A 24688-nucleotide genomic window follows, 5' to 3' on the forward strand; every position below is an offset into this window, starting at 1 on the left:
CTGCAGGTGCCAAAAATAGGGAGCAATGGCATCTGGAGATGTTAGGGAGTATCCAGAGAGTAAAAACCAGCTTGTAGTCAAGCTGATCTGACCTTTCTGGTGTTCTCTTGCAATGTTTTCCCTCCCAAAATCCTTTTTGCTGGGTCCCCCTGATTTTTGGAAAGTGGCAGGTGGTATAGGAGCTGCATTCAGTCCCTGTGCTACTTGATGCCCACCCATAGTTGAAATATTAGTTACTTCTACATCTTTCCTGCTTAAGTGATTATAATGTGGGACCTTTATGCTGGAGAGATAACAGACCTGTCTCAAGACATTGGGGGGTGGGGGTGGGGGGGGTCTGTCTTAGAAATAATGTAAGTATGGATCAAAACCAGCTTGTAATACTACTGTGTACATACAATATCTCTATTAATCAGAGTATCTTGAAAAGCTTTGCAAATATTTAACTGAGGCTGATTGCTCCAGCGGGATTCATGTTTTTTTTTTTTAACCATTAGGAAGATAGTAAAATTGATTTTAAGGCCTCCCATTTACCGTGTGAGATAACTGGATTTTGACACAAATCAGATATTTTAAAAGTATATGATAAATGTATGCGTAACAGACATGCTGGTAGCTAAACTATGGGTAGCCATTGGTGTATGGGATCAGATGTCAAATTTGCAAATGGGTTTCACAAATGTTGACTAGTGTCAGTAGCTAGCTGAAATGCAGAATTGTCATTCTAACTAGGGATAAGTGGTACAGTCTTGTTTCCACTGAGTGTTTCTAATCCTGGGTGATGACAAGGATGAGCCCTTTTCTTTTTTGAGTCTCGAGCTGTCCTGCCTAGATAATAAACAGAAGACAGGATAGACCTGGAAATGGTGAGGGTGGTTTAGGTAGATAGGTAGAGGCTGGAGTAGCAGGACCTTGGATAGCTTCAGCAGATGGTTTGTTCCGGAGAGGCACCCTCTCTCATTCTGGAGCCCTCTAGATCTGTTGGGGTTATTTGTCCAGTTTGTCACATCAAACCTGTTGTGGTCCATAGTTTCCATAAAAATAATGGAGCTTGATTTAAGTGGAATTTTAAAATTTAATTCATAGTCTAGTTACAGCACTGGTTTCAAATTCTTTCAATAAGAGCACTCTTTAGTTTTTGTGGACACTGCATTCATTAGGAAATGGATTCCCTTCCAAATCCATGTCTAGAGGGATGACACTCTGCTATTAAGTCTCCTTCCCCTTCTCTCAAACTCTTTCTCCTAGAGCACACTGTGGTCTTTCTCCTCTGGGAGAGGTTCTCCGTTATCCACTAGCTGCTCCTTTGGCTATGGAAACTGAAGAGGTCATGGTCAGGGCTCTTCTAGCAGGCCATCTTCCTTTTGTCTGGATTGCTTCTTTCTCCATGGAAGGGGGTTGATCAGGAGCCCCGGTCTCCCTTCCTGTAGACTGCCAAGGGCCAGATGTAAATGTAGAAGCAGTGGCTTGTCACCAGGAAAATTAACCTCTCCCTGCATCTGTTCTTCCTGGCTTCAGTCCATGCCTTCCCTCCTCTACTTGTCTCCCTTGCTGACTTTGCCAGGTTCTCCAGCCACCTTCTCCAGTCTTCCCCAATTCTCCCTCTGGCTCTTTCTCACCTCCTTTTGCCCTCACCTGCACCTCCTTTTCATCTTTGCAGTCAGGGTCCACTTGACACTTCTTTCCCCTCCCAGCTGAAACTCACTAAGGCAGTAAGAAAGAAGTGTGGAGGAACAATGGCCATCTGGCTCATCAGACTGGCCCATTGCTGTCTATGGCAGCCCTGGCTGGGCTGATCTCACTACTTCAGGAGCTTGGGAGGAGGCAGAAAGCCATGGTAGATCATCACAGAGTACAACTTCCATCATCCCCAGACAGTGCAACAAAAATGGGTGGTGTCTGGAGGCACCAGGTAGGGAAAAGCTGCCTTAAGATTGGATTTCATCTGAGGGTTTTATTCTACTTGGGCTGGACTGATTCTCCCAGCTTTGGCTCCTTCCTGAGCAGTGGGTGGTCTTACAAGACTTCGTGCTCCTCACCTCTCATTCATTTTCACCCCATGCACTGGAATGATTCTCCCAGTAAAAATAGGGCAGCTCCTCAGCGGAAGCTGTCTCTGAGTGTCCCAGTTCAAGGGCCAGTGGTTCAAAGGGCTCCTTGTTGAGAAGTTGTAGCTCACTCTGACCATCAGGCAAGTCAGTTGGCCAGAAGGCGATTCTTTTTTTCTAGTGTTGGTTAATGGAGGAACTGGAGCAATATCAGAATTTCAGTATTCTGTCCCATGGTGTGTCAGACAAAGGAATGCCTTTTATTGGACAAAAGGAGACCAAACTACCACCCAGAAAACCCTGTATGAATCTCAGTCTACTCCAATGCACATGAATAACTGTGTGCATGTACTGATCAGCAGTCTGTGTACAAAGTGTTTTGATTGCAGACTTGTTGAATTTCACATGTGAATTTTACAAGTGTACAGATTGACAATCTGTGTGCACATAGGCACTGATTCTACATGTATTGTATGTAATATGTTAATGCCCCATATGACTAAAGTAGTAGAGAAGTGTCCAGGTTGACACTAGTGGTACTGTCAATGCTGTTGTGCTAGCATGAGCAACTCTTAGTCCAGTACGAATAGATGTTAACCCATGTTACAGGTTTTCTGGGAAAATGTGTTATGCCTGCTAGTGCTTTTAAAGTGAGGGCAATTACACAAGTCCAGCCTAACTTGCACAAGTGCTAATGCTGACTTGAATATTCCCACACAAAGAATGTAATGGGTTGGGTCCAGGCTTTGCCATACCCAGTGGGTCTTAAGCTGGACATGACTGATGGAATTCCCATTGATTTTCATTGGTTCTACTCAAGTCTGGATCCATTCCTGTATCTCTTCCTGCTTCCCAAAGCAGGAACCATTTTTGCAATATGTGTTTTAAATCTGTACAATTTGTCTAAATGCAGAAGTATGTCCTGCATTCTCTTTGTAGACATATCTGGGACAGCAGGAGTAAGAAGAGGCCAAGGGTGATTGTCAGAAGTACCTGCAAAGACAATATGACTTGTGAATGTTGATGTCTGTAAAAAACAGCATATGTGGCACTCCTGTTACCTTCAGATCCTACAGTTGGGAGTATATCATAGCTGAACACCTGTCTGAACAAGCTTTGTATTTGCCACACTGATCTAATAGGACTTCCCTAATCTGAAGAGAGAAGAAAATATAGTGCCTCCCAAAGCACCTCTGAAACATTAATCAATAACTGGAACGTAAGACCTTGGCAGTGGGACAGGCAGGAGCTTAAAATCCAAACTGTATGGTCCCAACCAACAGAATCAATTTTTATTAGGGGCAGAATATGGAGTTTGTTCTGAGCAATCCATCTAAACACTCTTTGACAAAAAATGCATATAATGGATTACTGTAATTTTGTGTGACTTTAACCAATGCCCTGCATAAAATGCTCAATCAACTGCACTTAAATGCCGGAGAATCATTTGGAGAGAGCAGAATAGACTTTCTACAGCACATTTTGTGTGTGTATAAATGCAGGCACAGGCATTGTGATCTGTGCAGCTTCTGAGAAGGAGAAAAAGTTAAAACGGGTCCTTAATTATTAATCTGTTTGCTTTCTCAAAGACTGTCTAATTCTTCTTTTTTCTGTAGATGGGAAACCTTCCTTACTTGTAAGGGAACTGCCTTTACATCTGAATGGCTCGTGCACAGCATAACTGCCTTTTCCAGATTAAGTTTCCTGCAGAAAATATGCCCCAGTATTCCTCCTCAGAGAAGTTCAGCGGGGGTTCTTCAGTGAGAGAGGCACACAGGTTTAGTCTGCCAACCCACAACCACAGTGACTCAGAGGCTTCCGGGGAGATACCAATGTTGCCGTCTGGTCCAAAATTGATGGATGAGTTTCAGTTACTGCGGCCTGATGATGTGGACAAGGTGCTTGGACGAGTACGTCCCACCACTTGCCTATTGGACCCTTGCCCATCTTGGCTAATTAACAACGACAAGCACGGGACAGGGACCTGGATCTTGGAAGTGGTTAATGCTTCTCTGAGGGATGGCCGGGTACCTGACCCTTTAAAGGACCAGACTTTAAAGGACGGTAGTCTGACCGGTTCTGAAGAAGGTGTCACTGGATCCAGAGTTGGCCACTAATTATAGATCAGTGGCCAACATCCCGTTTTTGGGCAAGGTGTTGGAGCGGGTGGTGGCGGGACAACTCCAAGCACTCTTGGCTGAAGCTGATTATCTGGACCCATTTCAGTTTGGCTTCAGACCTGGGTACGGTACTGAATCTGCCTTGGTCGCCCTGTACGATGACCTGTGCAGGGAGAAGTACAGGGGGAAGTGCATCCCTGTTGGTTCTCCTGGACCTCTCAGCAGCTTTCGATACCATTGACCATGGTATCCTTCTGGATAGGCTAGCGGGATTGGGAGTTGGAGGCACTGCTTTGCAGTGGTTCCAGTCCTATCTCAATGACCGATTCCGGAAGGTGATGCTGGGAGACTATGGCTCTGCGCCATGGCAGCTGTGCCATGGAGTACCGCAGGGATCCATTTTGTCCCCTTTGCTATTTAACATCCACATGAAACCACTGGGAGAGGTCATTAGGTGGTGTGGGCTGAGGAATCATCAGTACACTGATGATACTTAGCTCTACCTCTCGTTTTTTACCAATCCAGGTGAGGCAGTGGCTGTGCTGAACTGGTGCCTGGCCGAGGTAATAGGCTGGATGAGGGCCAATAAACTGAAGCTCAATCCAGACAAGACGGAGGTCCTGTTGGTTGGCGGATCAGGCTTCGGGGAAGGGGACCTTGACCTAGTCCTGAATGGGGTTGCACTCCCTCTTAGGGACAAGGTCCACAGTTTGGGAATGCTCCTCGACCCAGAGTTTTCACTGGAAGCTCAGGTGACAACGGTGGTGAGGAGCTCTTTCTTTCAGCTTCGGCTGATCCATCAGCTGCATCCCTACCTGGAGAACGACTGCCTGGCGGCAGTGACACATGCGTTGGTGACTTCCCGACTTGACTTCTGTAATGCGCTCTACGTGGGGCTGCCGTTGAAGATGGTCCGGATGCTTCAATTGGTTCAAAATAGTGCTGCCAGGCTGCTGACGGGGACTGGGCATTATATTCACATGACTCTAGTTCTCCGTCAGCTTCACTGGCTCCCCATTGAAGTCCAGGCCCAATTCAAGGTGTTGGTTATGTCTATGTCCTATAAAACCCTTAACGGCTTGGGTCCTGGTTACCTGAAGGAGCTCTTACGTCCATATGTGCCCGCCTGCCCCTTGAGATCTGCGGGAGAGGCCCTTCTCCGGGAACACTCCGTGAAGGATATTAGGAGGGTAAGTACTCGGAGGAGGGCTTTCTCTGCGGTGGCGCCCAATCTATGCAATGCGCTCCCCAGAGAGGTCCGCCTGGCGCCGTCGTTATTTGTTTTTCAGCGCCAGGCGAAGACCTTTTTATTTAAATGTCATTTTAATTGCTAATATTATTTATTTTGCATCTTTGGCCAGGACGTCTCCAATTATATTGTTTTTATATTGTTATTATTTATTTATTGTTGTGAGCTGCCCTGAGGCTTTGGCAAATGGGGCGGCATAGAAGCTTTCTAAAAATAAATAAATAAATAAATAATACTCAGTGGGTAGGGTCGGGTGAGCCCAAGGACATGCTCTCAGCTCACATGGAGCAATGGGAAGGCCTAACAGGCTCAGACAGGGCTCTGCACAAGCCAGCGGTGTGCCCTTGGACATGTTTCAAAAACTGCCGCATGCAGGATTCTGTAGCTAAGGTACAGTCAGATATGCCAATGAAGGCAGAACGATTAGGGTAGCTTCTGTACCCTTGATTACAGTGTCCACTGGATACTGCAATAGTCAAAGTTCTAGCACCTTCTGGGCATCATTTCAAATGACTTCTCTTCCATTCTCCAAGGCACCCAGCCAGCAAAGGAATTTTTGATCCATTCCTGCCCTGGTTCATCTCCAGGATATCTTCAGAGTGTAATTGGGGGCTCCATGTTGTATGGAGTGTACAGAACCCCTGCCCCATCTCAGATGGCTATCTAGAGCAGTTAGGATTGCTTTGCCCATACTTAATATTGCAAGGGATTTTTAATGCTACATATGACATTATTCTCTCTGTGTGTTTAGAATTAAAGCAAGGCTTTACACTGGAGTAGATCAAGGCAAAGGGCAAAGCTTTTTAAGCTGGTTATATTTCTGATCTGTTTCTTGTGCAGATCTGATGGTATTAGAAGGAGTAGCCTTAGCATTTAAGCTTGCCTGCTGCATTGCTAAATTCTGACACACACTGTGCAAAAGGACTGATCATCTATTGGAGTATTGTGGAGAAAACAAATACTTTCCTATAAATTGGTCAGGGAGGTTAGCCATCCTAGACTCTCTCCTCTCTTTCTTTTAACTTGAACAGATGGTCTTTTAAGGAGTGGCCTCCATCCATCCATCGCTATCTATCTCCCTTTGATCAAAATGTCATGAAAGCCTCTGCTCTTTTACACTTCGTTAGAAAATATTTCTCTTATTTATTTAACCTGTCACCGTCTGGTTCCAGCCATTGTTAACCCTGGTAAGCAAAGATGGATGGGCCATTGACAAAAGGCATGTGCCAGAGCCGGGATGGCTCACACCCGCATGATGTCTTGATCTGCTAGTAACATCCCTCTAGGGAACTGTCGGGCAATTAAGTCCACCCATTACAGGCACAGCTCTTCCCTCTAAGCTCTTTGGTGATAGGGAGAATGGGTAATTCCTTGTAATGACTGCTACATCTGTTCAATTATATTTCTTTGTATTGATGTGCAATTAGAAGACAAGTCTGGGTGTGGGGGAGGCGGTGGCTCTCCCATAAATGTCAGGCATGTCTTCCTTAATAGCCTGCTTGTTGGAGCACATCGACTAGGCAAGCGGGCATTTTGCCCTTCTGACCACAGAGCCCCTGAAAGGGAAGGGGAAAGCTGGGCTTCTGTGTTTCAGAAGATCAAGGAGTGGGAAGAAGCGACTTGAAAACTGCTTTATATCTAATGGCAGCCACTGGTGTGAAATGACCCTCAGTGACCCTGAGCCCATTGTGTTTGGTCAGGAAGGAGTTAGGCAGCTAAGCTTTTGGTGATACGACCCAGTTCAGCATGACTGGAGGACTTGTTAAAATGCTTCCTTGAAATATTTGTAATCCTGATATATGCCGTGGTAGAAGTCATAGATATCCACCAGACCTCTTCGGTTGGAGGTGGTTGAGTAAGATGACTTGGTGCCAGAGGATAGGAAATGGGGTTAATTAACCCTAATGGCCCTAAATCATGGGTTAATTAATTCATGATTTGATAGCATGTGAACCACTTCTGACATGTATAAACAACTAATGAATACCCTATTAACATGTTGTCCTAACACAGATACTTGGAGTTGTATATGGGTTAAATATCTCATAGTTTTAACCTAAGAAAAATCATAGGATAATCCTGACTTGTTTAATCCAGACAGCAATGTGGTATACTGGTAAGAGTGTCAGACTGGGACTTAGGAGATCCAGGTCCTAGTGTCCACATAGTCATGAAGCTAACTGGGTGACTTTGGGACAATAACTGTCAGCATAACCTACTTTGCAGGGTTGTTGCCAAGATAAAGTGGAGAGGGGGACTATGTAAGCCACCTTGGGTTCCTCGCAGGAGGAAAAAGGTGGGGTATAAATGTAATGTACTAGCAACATCAACAGTAATAATAGGCAACCCAAAGTGTCCTGGTTCAGACATCATTCTAAAAATCTGCAAATGGGGCGATCATATGTTGTCAGTTGAAAGTAGAAGGGACAAAAATGCCAGAGGGAATACAGTAGTTCACTGCCACGACATTTTGGCAGCTTGTGGGTTAATAAATCCTTGCATTTCATAGTTGTGCACAAACCAAGTCATTAACCCATGAAATAATATGTTCTAAATTGCCACTCGTTATCACTAGTTGTGTACCATTATACACCTATGTAGCAACCTATGAATGCCCTGTTAGCATGTTGTCCAGACACTAATACTCTGGGTTGCTTATGGGTTAAACAACCCAGAGTTAACCTAACAACAAACCAGAGGTTAACTTTAGGTTGTTTAATCCATAAATTGTAATTTATTAATCTTTGATTGGATGATTGTAGGTTGCTTATCAAAATTAGAAGCAACTTCTGTGTGGTGTACATCATGGAAAATTGTGGATTAATTAACCCATGCTTTGCCACCACATTGTGCAAACCAGGTCAATACTTGAAATCAAGAAAATCTTTTATCCTTCGCTCAAATGCCAATTAACCAAATAGATTGCATTTTAGGTAATGCAACATTTGTAGATGTCCGACTGTCTCTAATGGTTATTTGTGACAAATCATTGGACTCATTTAATCTTCTTCTGCCTTTTGGAAAGATTTAGGAATTTCCTTTAAAAAAATTCCTTAGGCTTTTTGACTGCCTATTCAGACAGTAAATGCTGCCAAATGTGCTTTCTGTAGACAGCCTATAATAAACTGTCTGTATTTACAATTTGACAGCTCCTGGGGTTCAATATCCTGCACTTTGTACCAAATTCAGAGGTTCTGGTGCACTAGCTTGGACTGAATTTCCAAGAGCCAGGGTAGATGTGCTTTTGGTGATCAGGTAACGACTATGCTGCTGCACTGGGGCCCAGGTTCAAAGGCCCAGGCGCTCCTTGAGATACCTGAGGGATAGTGGGTGGGGCTGGGGATGCGGCCTCAATCAATATCATCATGGCTGGGGCCGGGCAGGAATGAGAACAATGGCATGAGCCTTAATCATGCTGCTGTCCCTACTTCATCACCACCAGCAGCAATGCCCTGAGAACTCCCTTGCTGCTATCTCTGTCTTTTTCCTCCATCACCTTAGGGCATCTGCCTATGACTTTGCTCTGCAACAGAGTCACCTCTCCACTAAACAAACAGAGATTTTTTTTAAATACATGAACATTGGTGTGCTGTTCATTGTGTGTTGTAAACTACCCAGAGAGCTTGGTCTATTGGGCAGTATAGAAATAGAATCATTATCACCACCACCTCCTCCTCTTCCTCCTCCTGCTCCTTTCCCCCTCCTCCCCCCCCTCCTTCTTCTGCTACTGTGACTCAATGGTTTAGGAAGCTGTGTATAGCATTGAACAAAGTGGCTGCCACCTTGTTTGGTATGAAGGAGAGGGTAATGTCAAGAAAGTGATGTGTGAATCTTTCAATGGCAGCAGTGCATGTAACAGAGTTAACGTAGGCCTCAAATTGCTTCTGGAACTGACCCACAATCGGTAGCCATTCACCATGTCATTGCAAAAGCCATCGGCGAGGCTGCTTTCAATGCTTTTTGCCCGCTTCTCAAATGACGTGAGAGAGCCCAAAATAAAGGCACTTATCATCAATCCTGGATCGCATCATTTCTAATCCAGTTGTTGCATCACCCAACTTTTCATAGGGAATCACTTTCAAAAGCAGAATGGCTGACGAGACGTATTACATGAAATGGACAATTGCTTGTAAGTCCAGCAGTTTAATGTGTATTATAAAATACAAACACCTGATCTGTATTTCTGACAAACTCACATGATCAAGACCCAACACATAATGATTCTACCTACTGTGCTTTCCCCACACACTGCTTGGGTGGGTGAGGATTAGAGATCAGCAGCATCTCCATAACCTGACATCATCAATCATGTAAAAAAGCTTTGAGCAACCTGTTGTCGGCCATTTCAACTCACAGTGCCACAAACAATCATCTTGTACTACATGGCCGTAGCATGGAGAATGATACTGATTTTTTTAACAGTGCTTGCTATACTGTTTTAATTTTTTCTGTTCCGTTATACCAATAACAAACTCAGGTGCTATTCTGAATTATGAGAATTATGTAGCTAAAGTGACTTCAGCAAGAAGCAAGACGGAGGTTTTTAATGTGCTTGGGGGAACCCAAAGGTTTGGACATGTAGATAAAACAGTTTAGAGGAGAAAAACCAAACTGGCCTCAAAATAGCTCAGTGAAGGATGAGGATGCCCAGTGGCAGAGGCTGTGCGTCTGGGTGTCAGCCAATGTGGCTTCACTCATATTGGGCAGCCACAAAGTGTCCAGCTCTTGACAGCTGCGTAAACTTGCTTGAAGGCTTCAAACTAAAAGCTATTCCAAGCTGTGTGAAGCTAGATACCTTTACTTTTTCACATGCAATGATAATCCAGTGTTCAAGTTATTCATTTATAGGTAATTGTTGCCTGCAAACCCTGAGCTATGGCTTATCTATGGGTTGTTAACTACAGACAACCTAGAATAAAACTCAAGAGTTGTTGTTGGGCTGTGAACACTGGCTTGTTTATGGTTAGCAGCCTATAGTTAAAATATTATGCAGGGTTTACATGTAATGGCAGTTGACTATTCAGTGACCCAAACTCTGGGTTATCAGTACATACGAAGCAGGGAGTTCAGGATCAACAACAAACCTTAGGTTTTCTTTTGCATTTGTTCATGTATAACAAACCATGGTTTGTTAGCACAGCTGGATTTGTACAGCACATTTCAGAATACACCCACTCATGGGTTAAATAAACCATGGCTAGGTGTTTTGTGCATACTAGGATTATTGGATAGCCTTTGGAAAGTCCTCTTTTGCCTTTCTTACCTTCGGTCCTTTTCTCAGCCTCTACAAACAAGTTGGGGATAACCATAGTTACCACTTTACTGAGTGCTAATGAAGATTACTGCGATGGGAAATAGTTTAAGCATTCCACATACTATATATTATAATGAGATGCCGAGTTGAAACTTCATTTGTATTAGCGTTCCTGTTTTATATGACTGTTTGGGTAAGTAGTAGTATCAATGAACAACTCTAAAGTGATGCTAAGCTCGAAGTCAAAGGATTTTTTTTGTGTATCCATGGCTACGTGGCCCTGCATTGCACAGCACTGTGCCACCTTTTGATCACCAATGTTTTATTTATGAACCCTTGAGACAATTATAAAGGAAGAATCAGAAGTCATCGAAAGCCGTCTCTTACCACTAACTCCCATGATCAAGGCCCTGTGATGTGCAGCACATAATGAGAATAGCTATGATACTTTTCCTACGCACTTGTTTTTATTGGTCTCTAAAAGTATTATGTAAAGTATGGTGGAGTTACCTTGACAACAAAATGCTGCATGTTAACCCCTCCCCCAACAACAGAAAAGCCTGTTCTTAAAATACTGCGTCAATGTTATATGTGTGAAAATCAAAGTAGTCTTTAACTAGTCCTAAATTATACCTGTAGCCCATTTCAGCTGTTCAAGGAATGCTTGCAGGGGAGAAGAGAGGAGTGTGTGTGCTGAAAGGAAAGGGTGCTGGGGAGGCACTCTGAGCTCAGGGCTGCACATGACTTTTGCGGGGTTATAACACTGGTGAGCATTACAAGCGTCTGCATTTTTCCATTATACTGTACAGGAGGAGAAAGAAGAGGCACCCAGGAAAACCATTGGTGGGTGCAAACACTGTCTGCTCACACCAAGGACCCGGTTGTACAAAGCTGTCCATCGGCAGTTTGCATGCCTGCCACTGTCTCTGGCTGCTCGCAACTGTTTTCTACAGCCAGGGGACTCTTCCCCCATTGCTGCATGAAGATGCTGTTTGACCGTGGCTGGGAGGAAGATGGGTGGCATTTCATATTCAGATTAGCTTGAAGAGGATCAAGCTAGAGCCCTCAAGTGATTGTGGGTTTCAGAAATCTTATAAAGCCATCAAGGTAAAGGTGGCAAGAGATAGTGAGTCCAAGTATTTCCTGTTATCTATGAAGTCATGGCCCTGGCCTTAAGCAATAACTATGTCTCAGAGATAAGGAGGATGGGTTGGTTGAGACCATAGCTACCATAACGCCGAATGCACGCAACAAAGTTTGTGTCAACACAAGCCTGAGAGTCATAAACCTGTAGACACCCAGCCAGGGCAGTCAGAGATAACCCCATCTCAAACCTGGTATATCCAAGCAGCAAGCACCTCCCATTCTACAACACCGACCCAATTATCTGGGGGAATACTAAGTGTGAAAAACATAGAAATCCATGACCACAGGCCAAGGAGTGTGCCATGCTCTCTGGGCATGTGGGTGAGCCTGAAAATCTGAGAAAATCTGGACTGAGGGATTCAAAAGGCTTTGGTCAACCTCCATTTTTGTTGGAATAAGTAACTCACTTGGAGCTCTGCAGTTCTGGGATGCTGAACTGTCTTGCTGCCTACAGCACTGGCGCCATGGGCTCAAGGTAAGGAAGACACACCATGCCTGCAATGTGACCCACCAATCTGGCCAGCAGTTCTTTCTCCACTGTTGTTAAACCTCCTGTGTTCTTCCTAGCTGCATTTTTAACTACTGTTATATTTTTAAAAATGGTTGCTACTCTTTGCTACCTTTGCCCTATGAACAATTTTTTCTTTTTAAAAAAGCAAAATTTCAAGACTGTGCACACAGAGATTATTCCTCAGACATCCTGTTCACCTGTCAGTTTTATCAGGACAGCCAATTCAAAGAGGTCCATATTGTTTCGGTGTCTCTCCAAGCTGTGCTGTGTGTGATTTTATCTTTTGTTTTTCTTTGTGGATCTTTCCGTACCCTACTGTGAGACATTAGGATACATTTATACTCATAGATACACATTTAGATATAATGATTGTACTTAATGATTAAGTAGAAGCACAACGTGGAAGTGTGGAAGGCTGTAACAAGGTGATTTGTGTTTCTACCTGTCTTGCCTGCTGCTCAGGTGCTGGGCAACAGTATTTAATGTTTGTATATCTTTAAACTTGAATTAGACCAGAGAGCCCTAAAGCAGAGGATGTTTTCTAAGAGAGAACGGTTGTCTGTAAAAGGACGCACATGGCCAACCTTAGCAATGAATGCATGGTGCTGTGGTCAGAGATCGCTAACGCTGTAGCTGAGGCAGGCCTTCAGTTGTAATTCTAGGAAACACAGTGTGTGCATGAGAATAATTGAACTGTGTTAAGCTGATCTGAATGCTTCTGTAGAGGTTGCAGTTCATCTAGATTGAAATCAGGAGGATTTGGACTCGTTCTAAGATCAGGGGATATAAGATTACTGCATCCTTGCATCTGATTCAGTGAGTACATTAAAGTACTGGGTAGGCTAGAAAGAGTTAATAGAAAAGAGACACATTGTGCAGCCTAAACAGATTTTTTTTCCAGGGCCAATCAGAATAGTCTTGGGAATAGGTATTTAAATATTCCATGCACCTCTAATTTTTATCCTCATTTGTATAAATCTCCTTTTCCTTAAACCCTTAATCTCTTCTTTACCGTATCTGATCTGCCATATTTTAATGTCATTATGATCTCCCCCACTCTTTCTGTCTAAGGCTAAAATGTAATGCTTATTAGTTTTGGGGAAAATTCATTTCAATATAAATTAGTGAGGATGTGAACCTCAGAGGTTAAACACAGCTGATAGTATGCTTTCATCCATAAAGTGCCTTAGCAAAATTGTGCATTTATTTCATGAGGTCCTATTAAATGAGATTTATTCTGCCGTTGCATTTGGATCAGAGTACTTTGAGAGATTAGTGTTGTGTGACAAATCCATCACACATTAGAACATTGATGGTAACAATCCTTTTTCCTGACGCTCCTTTTTCCCTGATGCTCCTTTTTCCTTTTGTGGTTACCCTTACGGTGGGATATAATTGGAAAAACTCCTATGGCACATCCTGCCATATGTCTCTTGATCTGGAGTGCAATGCAGAAATGGGCATGGAAGAAGTGACAGATGCAGGATGCAACACTGGCTCTCCTTATCTTATGTTATTTTAATCTCTGGGGAACTTCCTTCTTTCCCATGCAACCCATTCATTTGCAGTGCCCGTAGGGCTAATACCTCAACTCTCCACTCTTTCCACCACTGCTGTATTTCATATTTGTCATACATTCAAAACAATTACAACGCTCAAAAATTCAGAATGTGGCAACACTGTTAAGCAAAACCCATAATAGAGTCCAGGATCTGGGAGAAGTTTAACTCCTGTTCAGATTGCAGCTTGTATAAATCATGCCTTTTGAGTGCAATCAGAAGAGCCATGCTGGATCAAAGCAAGGGTCTCTCTAATCCAACATTCTGTGCACATAATGGCCCAACAGTTGCCACCAGGGTCCCACTAGTAGTGCAGGAGTGCTCCAGCATCCTCATGTCCATGTGCCTCAGCAGCTGGTGTCTATGGGAACACTACTTCTGATACTGGAGGCAGCATATTGCCATCAGTACTAGTAGACACTGACAATGTTCTCCTCTATAAATTTGTCCATTTTAAAGTCATCCAAATTGGTGGCCATCCCTACACCTTGTGGAAGTGTATTCTGTAGTATATCTGGGTGCTGTGTCCAGAAGCACTTTCCTTTATGTGAGTCACTAAGAAATCCTCTTTGCTTTTGACTGTGATGAAATCAGCCATTTCAAGCAAATATATGAGGGGGTAAACTGAGGAGCATCTCCAATTCAGATCTTCACACCCTGAGAATGACGTCTGGGGTGGGGGCTCTAACCTAATTCATCTGAAATTGCTTAGAAGTTTCCTAGCAACTGGGAACCTTCACTGGGTGTTTGGGGGGTGTTGAGGGGTTTTTGTTAGTTTTTTTTTTTTTTGTTCATGCCCATAGTTAGACTGAGCCTTCACAATTTTGTGCAAAAGCCTGAATAAGACTCTAGCCTGCTGGCTTTATCTATAAAAGGTGTATAAGAAGGAGAAAAAAACTAATAAAAAGTTGCATGCTTCAATTCAGGCAGCTGAAATTGCTCTGGTTCAGTTGATCCAAGATTTTTGAAATATGTATTACATGTTGGGTTGTTTGATGGAGGCACAATCGATTTGGGTTTTATTGCTCTTAGGAAGTTTTTCATGTTGCAGGACAGCTAAAAATGGAACTGTAGCTAAAGGACTAAGAGAGGAATTTGGGCCTTATGCTGTGCTTAGTGTTCCAGGAACACTTTTAAATATAAAGAGGTGTAATGAATGCTGAAATGCTGCAAAACTTTCCTCAAACTCATTGGGTATGATACATTTTTAGAGGTCTAAGTAGGAGCAGTAATAACTGGTTTTTGGTGCACAGCAGTAATAGCTCGATTTGAACGTTTGATTAATTTTCTTTGTATGAGCAATAAATAACCACTTTTTAAGAGCCTTTTAATGAAACACCTCCAGGAAACAATGGCAATCAATGAACCCTAACTTAATTAAGCCCTGTATCTTTCATATGAGATACTTTTCATTTAGCTGTTTTATCACAGTCATCTTTTGTAATCACTTAAAATGTAATTTTTCTTATGATGTGTATAGCTTGCTATATTTATTTCAATATAGGATACAAATTATTTAGTATTAGGCATATGTGTCTATTAGCTTAATGAGGAAAAATGAAGGGAAAGAATTAGAATAATGGCCTGATATTAATTTTAACAAGGAACTTTTTTATTCCTTTAATGTACGGCTGTTAATGAAAATCCTTTTTTTATAAGTATTAAATTTGACTGAGCCTGATAGCAGGGAGTGTGTGTGTACAGTTCGGGTCACCACATCTAAAAAAGGATATTGTAGAGTTGGAAAAGTGCAAAAAGAGTAACTAAAATATCTGTTGGCTGGAGCAAGATCCTTATGAGAAGAGAGTTCACAGCATCTGGAGTATTTGGCTTACCAAACAGGTGACTAAAAGGAAACATGATGGAGGTAGGCAGGATTATGCCTGGCAAGGAGAAAGTGGATGGGGAGACACTGTTGTCCTTCTCTCGTAATAGTTGAACTTGGGTGATCCCACAGAGCTGATTGGTGGGAGATTCATACTTCTGATGTCCACCAACTTGAGTGGCTTTAAAAGAGGATTGGGCAATTTATGGGGAAGGCTCTCAAGCTATGGGTCTTGATGGCTATATGCTAACTCTTGTATCAGAGCTGGTATGCCTTTGTGCACTGGTTGCTGGGGCAAATGGGTGGGTTAGGGTGCCATTACCTTCAAGTCCTTGTGTGGGTTTCCTGGGGGCAGCTGATCAACCACAGAGTTCCTTTTATGTACTTATGGAGAGGGAGGAGGAAAGAACATTCTGGAAACTATTTTCATTTCACTCATCTTGTGTTTCCATCCTGTTTTCTTTCCCATGCTTGTCTTTCTGTTGAAGATCTGAAGAGCTTGAGGACAGAGGAGTGTGAATGTCTGTGTGCACTTAAACCTATCACTTCCCAGTTTCACTGTTGTAGTTTAAGTAATTTTCCAGAAACTTTTGGTATTCAGTCTGAAGGCTATTTTGGGCACAAGTGGGAGAGAAGACAGATATATTGATTATACAATAGAAAGTTGCTGGCTCTTACACTACTACTGAGCCAGACCTCATTTATCTTCATTTTTAGAGAATATCTCTTTTTTCTATTGAATTAACACGGGATAGGCTATCATTCATTTGGGACTGTTTGATTTGTTTGTTTATTAGGGGGAATAGAATCAGTCTATCTCCATGCATGATTTTTGTAGGCATTATTTTTCCTTATTTAAACTGATGACAGTACCTGAGTACTCAGAAATGAGGTAGGGGCAGTCAACATAGAGACGATTCCATCTTGCAAAATTTTTTAAAAAATGCCTGGCTGTTCCTCTTTCTCAATGCATTAGGGTAAAATGAATGAAAGATTGCCTGGGAATACCTAGTAAGTTGCCTTGAGTCCCACAATAGGAACAAGGCAGGGTACTTTTTAAAATAATAAAAAATAAACACTTGATCCTGGCCCATCTATGTTCTAAAGAGTCAGAAAGTAACTACTGACAGTTCCCTGCACAGAATTATTTATTTTTAAGCTGCTTCTATATTGCTTGACATCCCAGAATCTCCAAATATTTATGTACAATATAAAAACCAATACAAAAGCAGCACAAAATATTGCAACAAATGCAGTAAAACGGAGCAAATGGGGTACGAAGGTATTTCCTTTCTGTCTCTGACACACTCATACCTGTGAAGGGCTATAGCCATGTAACCAGTGGTGGATGGGTGTATCAAACATTGCTTGAAGGAAAGTGATCCTGAGTATATGCAAACAAAACCTTTTGGAGAGAAAGGGGTTGGAGAACATGGCCAATTGCCTTATCAACACTGACAGACAGCATTATGTTTTGGTGTATATGCCTGCCCCCAGGATGGGATGCATTGAATCCACCTACTTCCATAGCCTCTATATTCACAAGTCTCTCAAGGTCCTTAATTGTAAGTCTTTGCCTTGTCAAAGACCCAGGCAGCTTGGAGGTTTCTTACTCAGGACAAAGGCTTAACATCTCCTCCATTCTGTCTTTAAACCTCAGAGATGTCCAGCATTCTTTCTATGAAGCACCTGCCCTTCTGGTGCCATTCCTTCCCCGTCTCCCTGTAGCAAGTGTGGTCTTCTCCTATGAAAGTGGCTTCCCCAGGCTAGCTGAATCTAAGGTGTATCTGCTGTTCCCCCGCAAGATATTAAACCCAGGTCTGGATATCCCGCCATCTCTTTCTGTTGGGAAGTTCCATGTTCGGCATCCAAGGGGACCAGAGCAGGTGACTGCAAATGAGACATACCTTTCCTTTCTGTCTTGGTCCGCCCTCTTCTTCCAGAACTTCATAGCCTCCTCTTGATGCCATCCAGCCATTGCTGCAGAGGTTCCGTTCCATGCTAGCTGTGTTGGACTACCCTTATTGACTCATGGTCCTGTCAGATGGGCCTCCATTCCTCCTCCATCCTCAGTCCTAGATAACTGGATGCTTACTGCCAGACTATGTGCATGGCTTGAACCAATGAATCCTGGTGGCTTGTTCCACAGTGTTTAAAATTTTCTTTTCTTTCCAAGTAGTTGTGACAATCAGTCAAAATATGGCTGTATCCCCATGGGCAACCTTTTAGCTTTGCTTCGTGCATTCGATTGCAACCATTCATAGTAGCTGCAAGAATGAAGGAGCATGTGGTGACGGCTGGCCTCACATCAGCTGGCCTGTGGGCTCCAGCTGATAGGCATTTTGGTTGATTCCAGGCCATGAAGGGCTTTAAAATTTAAAACTAGGACAATGAAGAGAGTCCAGAAGTGAATCAGAAACCGGTATAAAACAGAAAATTTCCTTGAGATTCATAATATGTGCTTCATTAATCTTAATTGGGAAAGAAGAAGTGAAATGTAAAGATCAAAAAGTGGCTCTTTAAACCTGGCTGCCCCTGTTATATTTTGTTATGTAATATTCTTTCTCACCCTTGAATATCTGAAATGATGTCTCTGTGCTCATGCTTGCTAACTTTCAGTGAGAATGTATGATTGTGAGTAAGGTTATTTTGCTCAATCAGTTAAGAAACAAAAACAAAACAAAGCTGCACAATAAACACCAGTCCCTTTTTGCAAGCTGTGGAGCATTTTGATAGACAAACAAATGCCCATCTAATTTAGACCGTTGTCTTTCATGTTTGAGTATGATAAATCTCTTTTTGGATGTGAGTGAGTGAGCCTGTGTTTCTTCTTTCTGTTTCTGTGCCCAGTATTTTCATGCATATTTTAGGACATCCTCCTGAAATCCTGTCATGATTAATCCCCAAATGAGTGGGGATGAGAACAGTCCTCCAACTCATCCAGATGCCACTGAGTTGGGAAGACTGAAAAAGATCTCCATGTACTTTTCCTTTTAACTTGTTTCTAACTTGCAAGGGGCCCTGGTTACCAGCTTTGCATTGTGTAGTAGGGTTTTTGGTTTTTTGGTCATTTTAATGTGTCATCTCTCTCTGCCCTGGAAAGTGAATCTTATGGATTTTCTTTCTTTTGACGTGGCTTTCATTGCAGTTTAATGTTCCACTTGAACAGACAGGAGGGAAAAATCCCCTTTGCCTGAACCTTTGTTTAGCTGATATTCTAAAGAGCAGCTAGGAACATAGTGCTTGTCTCCTTAAGGCCCCAGACTTCACGTTTGGTGTGACATTATTCTTGTTGTTAAATAAACTCTGACCATGAGCAGCTGTCAGGCAGATATACACCACAGGCTAGCATTGAACGAAACACCAGACAAGCATTTGGGTGCCCAGAGGGTTCTTGTTTTTCCTTCCCCTCCTATTTTTCTCTCTTGACACATGAAAGCAACGGGATCCTTAGCTTCCTCTTCTTTATTGTTCTTTCCTTGATTCTAGAGGAAGCTTGGCATTCTGATGAAGAGCATTTTAATCCCCCTGAGTTCAAGTGGTGCATGATCATTTAATGAGCATTTAAAAAAAATTCAATAAATGTATCCCAAAAGAAAGTTTGGTATTTTAGAAACACTTATGAGAAGCAGCACATGTCTGCTAGAAACTCCTACACAGTTCAGATGTAGTTCGAATGCAGATGAGCTATCCATTAGAATTTTATAAATGGGAAAGGAATCTGCAAATACCTTTATTTTATTACCAAAATATTCATATTCATTTTCAACTATAATTGTATGTGTTCTCTAATCAACATGCAACAGCCCTCCTTGAATTGCCATTAATTAACAAGCAAAAGTTTCAGGTCACTCCTCTTGGACAAGTTTAGAAAATTCATGGCTGGCTTTTTACCAAATGAACAGTATCCAGTAGTAATGTTTGGATTTATTTATATGTGGTTTACTGTTGTGCTCCATAAACCATAGTGAAGGAATCCCAACTTTATCTGTAAGTTGATGGGGTTTGAATTAGCTGTTATTGTCCAGGAAAGAGAACCTGTCGACATGGTGGACAGATCTTGGAAAATGTCCACTCATTGTTCAAAGGCAAATAAAGGGTTAGAAATGGTTAAGAAAGAAAAGCCCTATGAAGGCTTTTTAAAATATTAAGTGTGAAGTGGACATATTGTCATGTGGGGTATTCCCTCCTCCCCCAGGAATCACATTTCCCAGAGTCTTCATCCCAAAGGAATAATGCAAGCATGTAAATCCAGCAGCTATCAATTGTATTGATTCTTGTAAGATCCCATGAAGGATCAGGGTCACTTTTTAGGGTTTGCTATTAATTGCTCTAGGTTAAGCTGGAAAGTCCCCAGAATAGTACTAGTAAGTGGTTACAGGATCCAGATGGGTGCTCATAGAGTAAGGTAAATAGCTGCAAGACTAGAATGGATACTAGCTAGATGACAGAGTAAATAAGGCCAGGATGGAATTCCACAGTGCAATACAGGTAAGTATCAGGATGTAGATCCACAGAGCAGGTAAACAGATGCAGGATTTGGGTGACTGCCCCAGAGCAGCAGGTAAGCAGCTATAGAATTAGAGAGGTTATTTACTCAATGATGCCAGACACAAATTAGTTGTAGACTTAGAATGATCTGGTACAAAGTTTGCTATGGAACTGAGAAGTCTTTATGTTTTCCTGGCTTCAACAAACCCTACTGGAAAGTCTCTTTTAGCTTCCTGTGCTTCTTTGACCTGCTAGTGAGCCCACTATTCATTCGTTGTCACTATTCTCATACCCTTTATTATCTCTTCTGCCCAGTTACCCTTCTGGAACCCTTTTCACTCAGTTCTTCTCACACTTTTCCCACCACAGTATCAAGCGATGGGGCTTTTCTTCTTTCCATCAGTCCTGCCTCCTCCTTCACTCCCAGAGTTTGTGAGCCATTCAAAGAGCTGGCTACTGTTGCTGGACAACTGGATGATCCCCAGTGACTCCACAAACATGGCTATGCATGTACTAGCCCATGTGGACTCTATTTTTCAATCCTCTCATTTGTTTTCATTGCAGTGATACCTTGCCTCATGAACGCCTCAGTTCAAGACCAAATCGGGTCGCGAACAAAAATTTCATAAAAATTTTGACTCAGGTTGTGAACTCTCAATTGGGTGGTGACTGTGATTGTGGCCATCTTCCCATCCCCCCGAGTGGGGGAGATGGCTGCGATCATGCTGGGGGCAGGGGGGGAGATGGCCGCAATCATGCCAGTCTTTCCTGCAGGAGCAACCGCCATCTCCCCCCCAGCACGATCGCACTTGTCTCTCCCCCCCAGCATGCCCGTGTTCGTGCCCGTCTCCCCCTCCCCCAAGCGTGCTGGGATGATGGGCGTGCCGGGATGAGGGGCACGATCGCAGTCGTGCTGGGGAACATGGGGAGATGGCTGAGCTCATGCTCAGTGTGTGTGTGTGTGGGGGGGGGGGAGATGGCTGCAATCTTTGTTGTTCTTTGTCACTTTGTTTCTTCACATTGTTCTGATTAAAAAAAAAGGTACAGAATGGATTAACCTTATTTATATTGAACCATATGGGGAAATTTAACTTGACTCACAACGAATTTGGGTCATGACTAGAGTCCTGGAACAGATTAAGTTCGTGAGCCACTGTATTTGTAAGACCTGCACAGAGCTAAACTGAAATGATAAGTGTTTTAATGCCATTATATAAAATTATGATGGGGCTACATTTTAGTATATCATGCACTGTTCTGCTTTGCCTCTGTCTGAAAAAGGATCAATGGGTTGGGCCAACTTCTTGAGAATTTTGATTAATTTTTAGCTTATATAAGTATGAATACTGCAAAGAATGGATAATTTTTTCTTCTGCTTTTCTGATCCTACAAATTAGAGCAGTCCAAGGAGATTAATATTATTAGAGTACATTAGTAGAATAGTAATAGGACAGATTATTAGAAGTGCCTTTGAAGGCTTAAAACCATGTACATTTAATTTAGGGCTTTTATTTTCACAGCCTTGGATGCATAAAAATGTAGTAAGCAAGTAAATAGGAGGAGATTCCGTAAGAGAAAGTGTACTTTTGGATGCTGGGGCAAACATAGCCTGTTTGTGTCATGGTTTAGGAAGTTCCTTATAATGCACGGCTAGCCACCCTTAAAATGTAATACTGGATTGCAACTAAAGTATATATTGGTGTATAAGGAAACTCATATATAAAACGAGATCAATATTTTGGGCTGTTTTCTCTGGCGTGTGTCATATGTTGGGCATATAACATGACCCCAAATTTTTGCTTTCAATTTTACTTTCAAAGTCCAATTTCCGGTTTCAAGGGTCCTCTTATACTCCAGTATATATGGATGTATTACTAGAAAAAAACAGTGACTATCTCTAGAAAAAAAATGTGACCCCCAATTTTTGCTTCACTAGTTCTGGTCTCGGGCTGTCTTATACGCCAGTATATATGGTAGACTGATCCTGGGCCTGAGCTGGCTGAGCAATTCTCATGTGTAAGACTGTGAAGGGCTTGTGCAAGGAATGAAACTATTTGGATGCCATCACTTTTACAGTTGAGCATTGCTGACTGTTATCCAGGAAGTCCGACATGTTTTGTTGACATGAGCTGGGCAAATGTTAAAACATGAGACAGCTTGGCATTATCAAGTAGCTTGTTATCTCTTAGCATCCTTTTTCAGGGTTAGGGAGTTAGCATGTAGCTTCTCTTATCCAAGTTAAACCTGAAAAAATGACATGAAAAGTTTCTGTGAGAGTGACCAAGCAAGGGAATGGAGTGGAAAAGTGTGACTTGAACAGATTCACAGCAATATCAAAGGGACTTCAGCATCAATTTGCCACACAGAAAATAATCTGTCAGCCTGTATTTACACTTGTGATCTTCACAGTGATTTTCCATTGATCTGATCTGATGGGACGTCTCTTTTTCTCTCTTCTGTGTTGTTCTTATCACACCTTCTTCTTTTATTTCTGTAGGATAAAGCGGTGGGTGGATAAGATGCAAGAAGACCTAGTGAGACTGGTGAGAACAGCGAGTGGGGTAGACGAACTTGCTCAAGTAAGTGTCAATTCCAGAGGCTTCAATGTAGCTATGAGGTGTTGTTGTTGCTGTTACAGCCTAGTCATTTTTATCTTTGAAAAGAGCCAAGGAGACTTACTTAAAAATGCCAAAAATAAAATAACGAGGAGAATTTCCATTAAAAATGTCAAAACTGCATAAAACCATAACCAAAACAACTGCTAAATAAAAAGTCCATCGTATGCCTTGATATGCCTGAGACCAGAAGACAGTGGAACCAAAAAGAGGACAGTGTGGACACCAAATGGAGAGAGCATATCATGGCTGGAGGCCACCACTGAAAGGGCTTCTCACTTCTTGCCATCCTCTGAACATTTCTTGGAAAAAGCACTTTGAGGAGGGCTGCAAATTATAATAATAATAATGTACACTTAGGTTCACATTTTTATCAACAGAATAGAGGACCATTTACTAAATGATCTATGAACAGGGGTCTACTCATTAGTGGAAAATCATATTCTGCCCTGGAGTTTTTTGGGGGGAACAAAGTGTTAGGAGCTGGGTGTGCTATTCTGAGCAAAGCTTTACTGGCAATGGAAGCTGCTCCCCTTGTGCCAGGGCTGCATTGCAGGAGCCAAAGAGGGGCCGTGGGATCTCTGTGGCACTGTATGATCGATCACATGGTGAGAGATGGTGACTCCTTAAGACAGAAGTTAGGCCAGGCATTATTGTGAATGTGGGACTTGGGTGCTTCCCTGTTCTGTCAGCAGGAGCCAATTCTGGGTGGCAGGGAAACAAAGCATTATGGTATTAATGGTAAGTTGTACTCAATGGCTCAGGTTGAAGAGAAGACAACACTGTCTGTGAGCATATAGTAACTGTATGTTCTGATTGCTTTAAAGTTCTAGCCTGAGTTTAAAACTGGATATATTCCTGAAGATGAGGGCCATCATGGGCTTAGGAGAGGAACTGAAAGGAATTGAAGGAAAGGAAAGGAATTTATTGTAAGCTGTTCCAAGATGTTTGTAGTGAATGGGTTAGAAAAGCTTTTAATAAATAAAAATAATAAATAAATTGAAGGGATTGAATGGTCATTTTGAGCCTTTTACACACCAGTGCTGAAGTTTTTTCACTTTCTGCACAGACCTTGAAGGCAAAAACAGATTTGGAAGCCTTCTCTTTCAAGAAAAGGAACTAAAATTTCAGGAAATTAATGGATTGTGTGCTATATGCAGAGATTGGCCTGGAGCACTTCACAGATCTTCTAGTTATATTTTTCTCCGACATAACTTGATAAGGAAGGTCACTGCATATTCATTAATTGACTTACTGTCAGCTGACTTTGTTTAGTCAGACTTGCTTATTGTTCAAAAAAAGCTAATATTTAATCAGGTGCAAAAGGCATGGGCTTTTTATTGCCTCTCACAGCAGCAGAACTCTTTGCATTATACTTCCTGCCTACTAAATGTGACATGCTGTAAACAGCTACTGAAAAAGGGGTAGGTGGGAAAATAACGCTTGAGGAAAGGGATTAGCTGTAGTCAAGACTCCCAACCCAGCAAGTCTTCCTTAGATACCCTGTTTTTCTTAAGGAGACATATAGTTTTGCTCTAGAGATCCTTTAATACAAAGGATATTAGAAACACTTAATTCCATGAAATAACTTCTTTCTTTGCAGAGGATAGGACACAACCCGTGTATACCAAATGTTAGGATTTAATCGTAGGGATTTGCTTCTTAAATAAATATTCACGTGATTGCACTCTTAATGTGTTTTTGCAGTGTTTTTCTTTTCTAATATTCCATTAAATTTGAGCTGTTGTGGCTTAGTGTTTAAGAATGGAAGCTGTGAGCAAGAAGGTCCCACCAACTCTCAAGATTTCCTTCCTGGAAAACAGCTACCTTAGATAAGATAAAATATGTTCATAAATAATTGGAATTAGGA

The 24688-nt window shown here is 42.3% G+C and overlaps 1 protein-coding gene across 6 annotated transcripts in view; it reads left to right on the forward strand.

The window, feature by feature from the left end:
* CACNA2D1 (calcium voltage-gated channel auxiliary subunit alpha2delta 1) overlaps positions 1-24688 on the forward strand; it is a 452873-nt gene that overhangs the window by 43789 nt on the left and 384396 nt on the right. For all 6 annotated transcript variants that reach the window (XM_044423417.1, XM_044423419.1, XM_044423424.1 and 3 more), the window contains one exon: positions 22701-22782. In XM_044423417.1, coding sequence (XP_044279352.1) covers positions 22701-22782 — 82 coding nt within the window. The remainder of the gene's footprint in view (positions 1-22700; positions 22783-24688) is intronic.

This window comes from Varanus komodoensis, unplaced genomic scaffold (assembly GCF_004798865.1).
Source record: "Varanus komodoensis strain SLA01 unplaced genomic scaffold, ASM479886v1 scaffold13_3, whole genome shotgun sequence".
Lineage (NCBI taxonomy): Eukaryota > Metazoa > Chordata > Lepidosauria > Squamata > Varanidae > Varanus > Varanus komodoensis.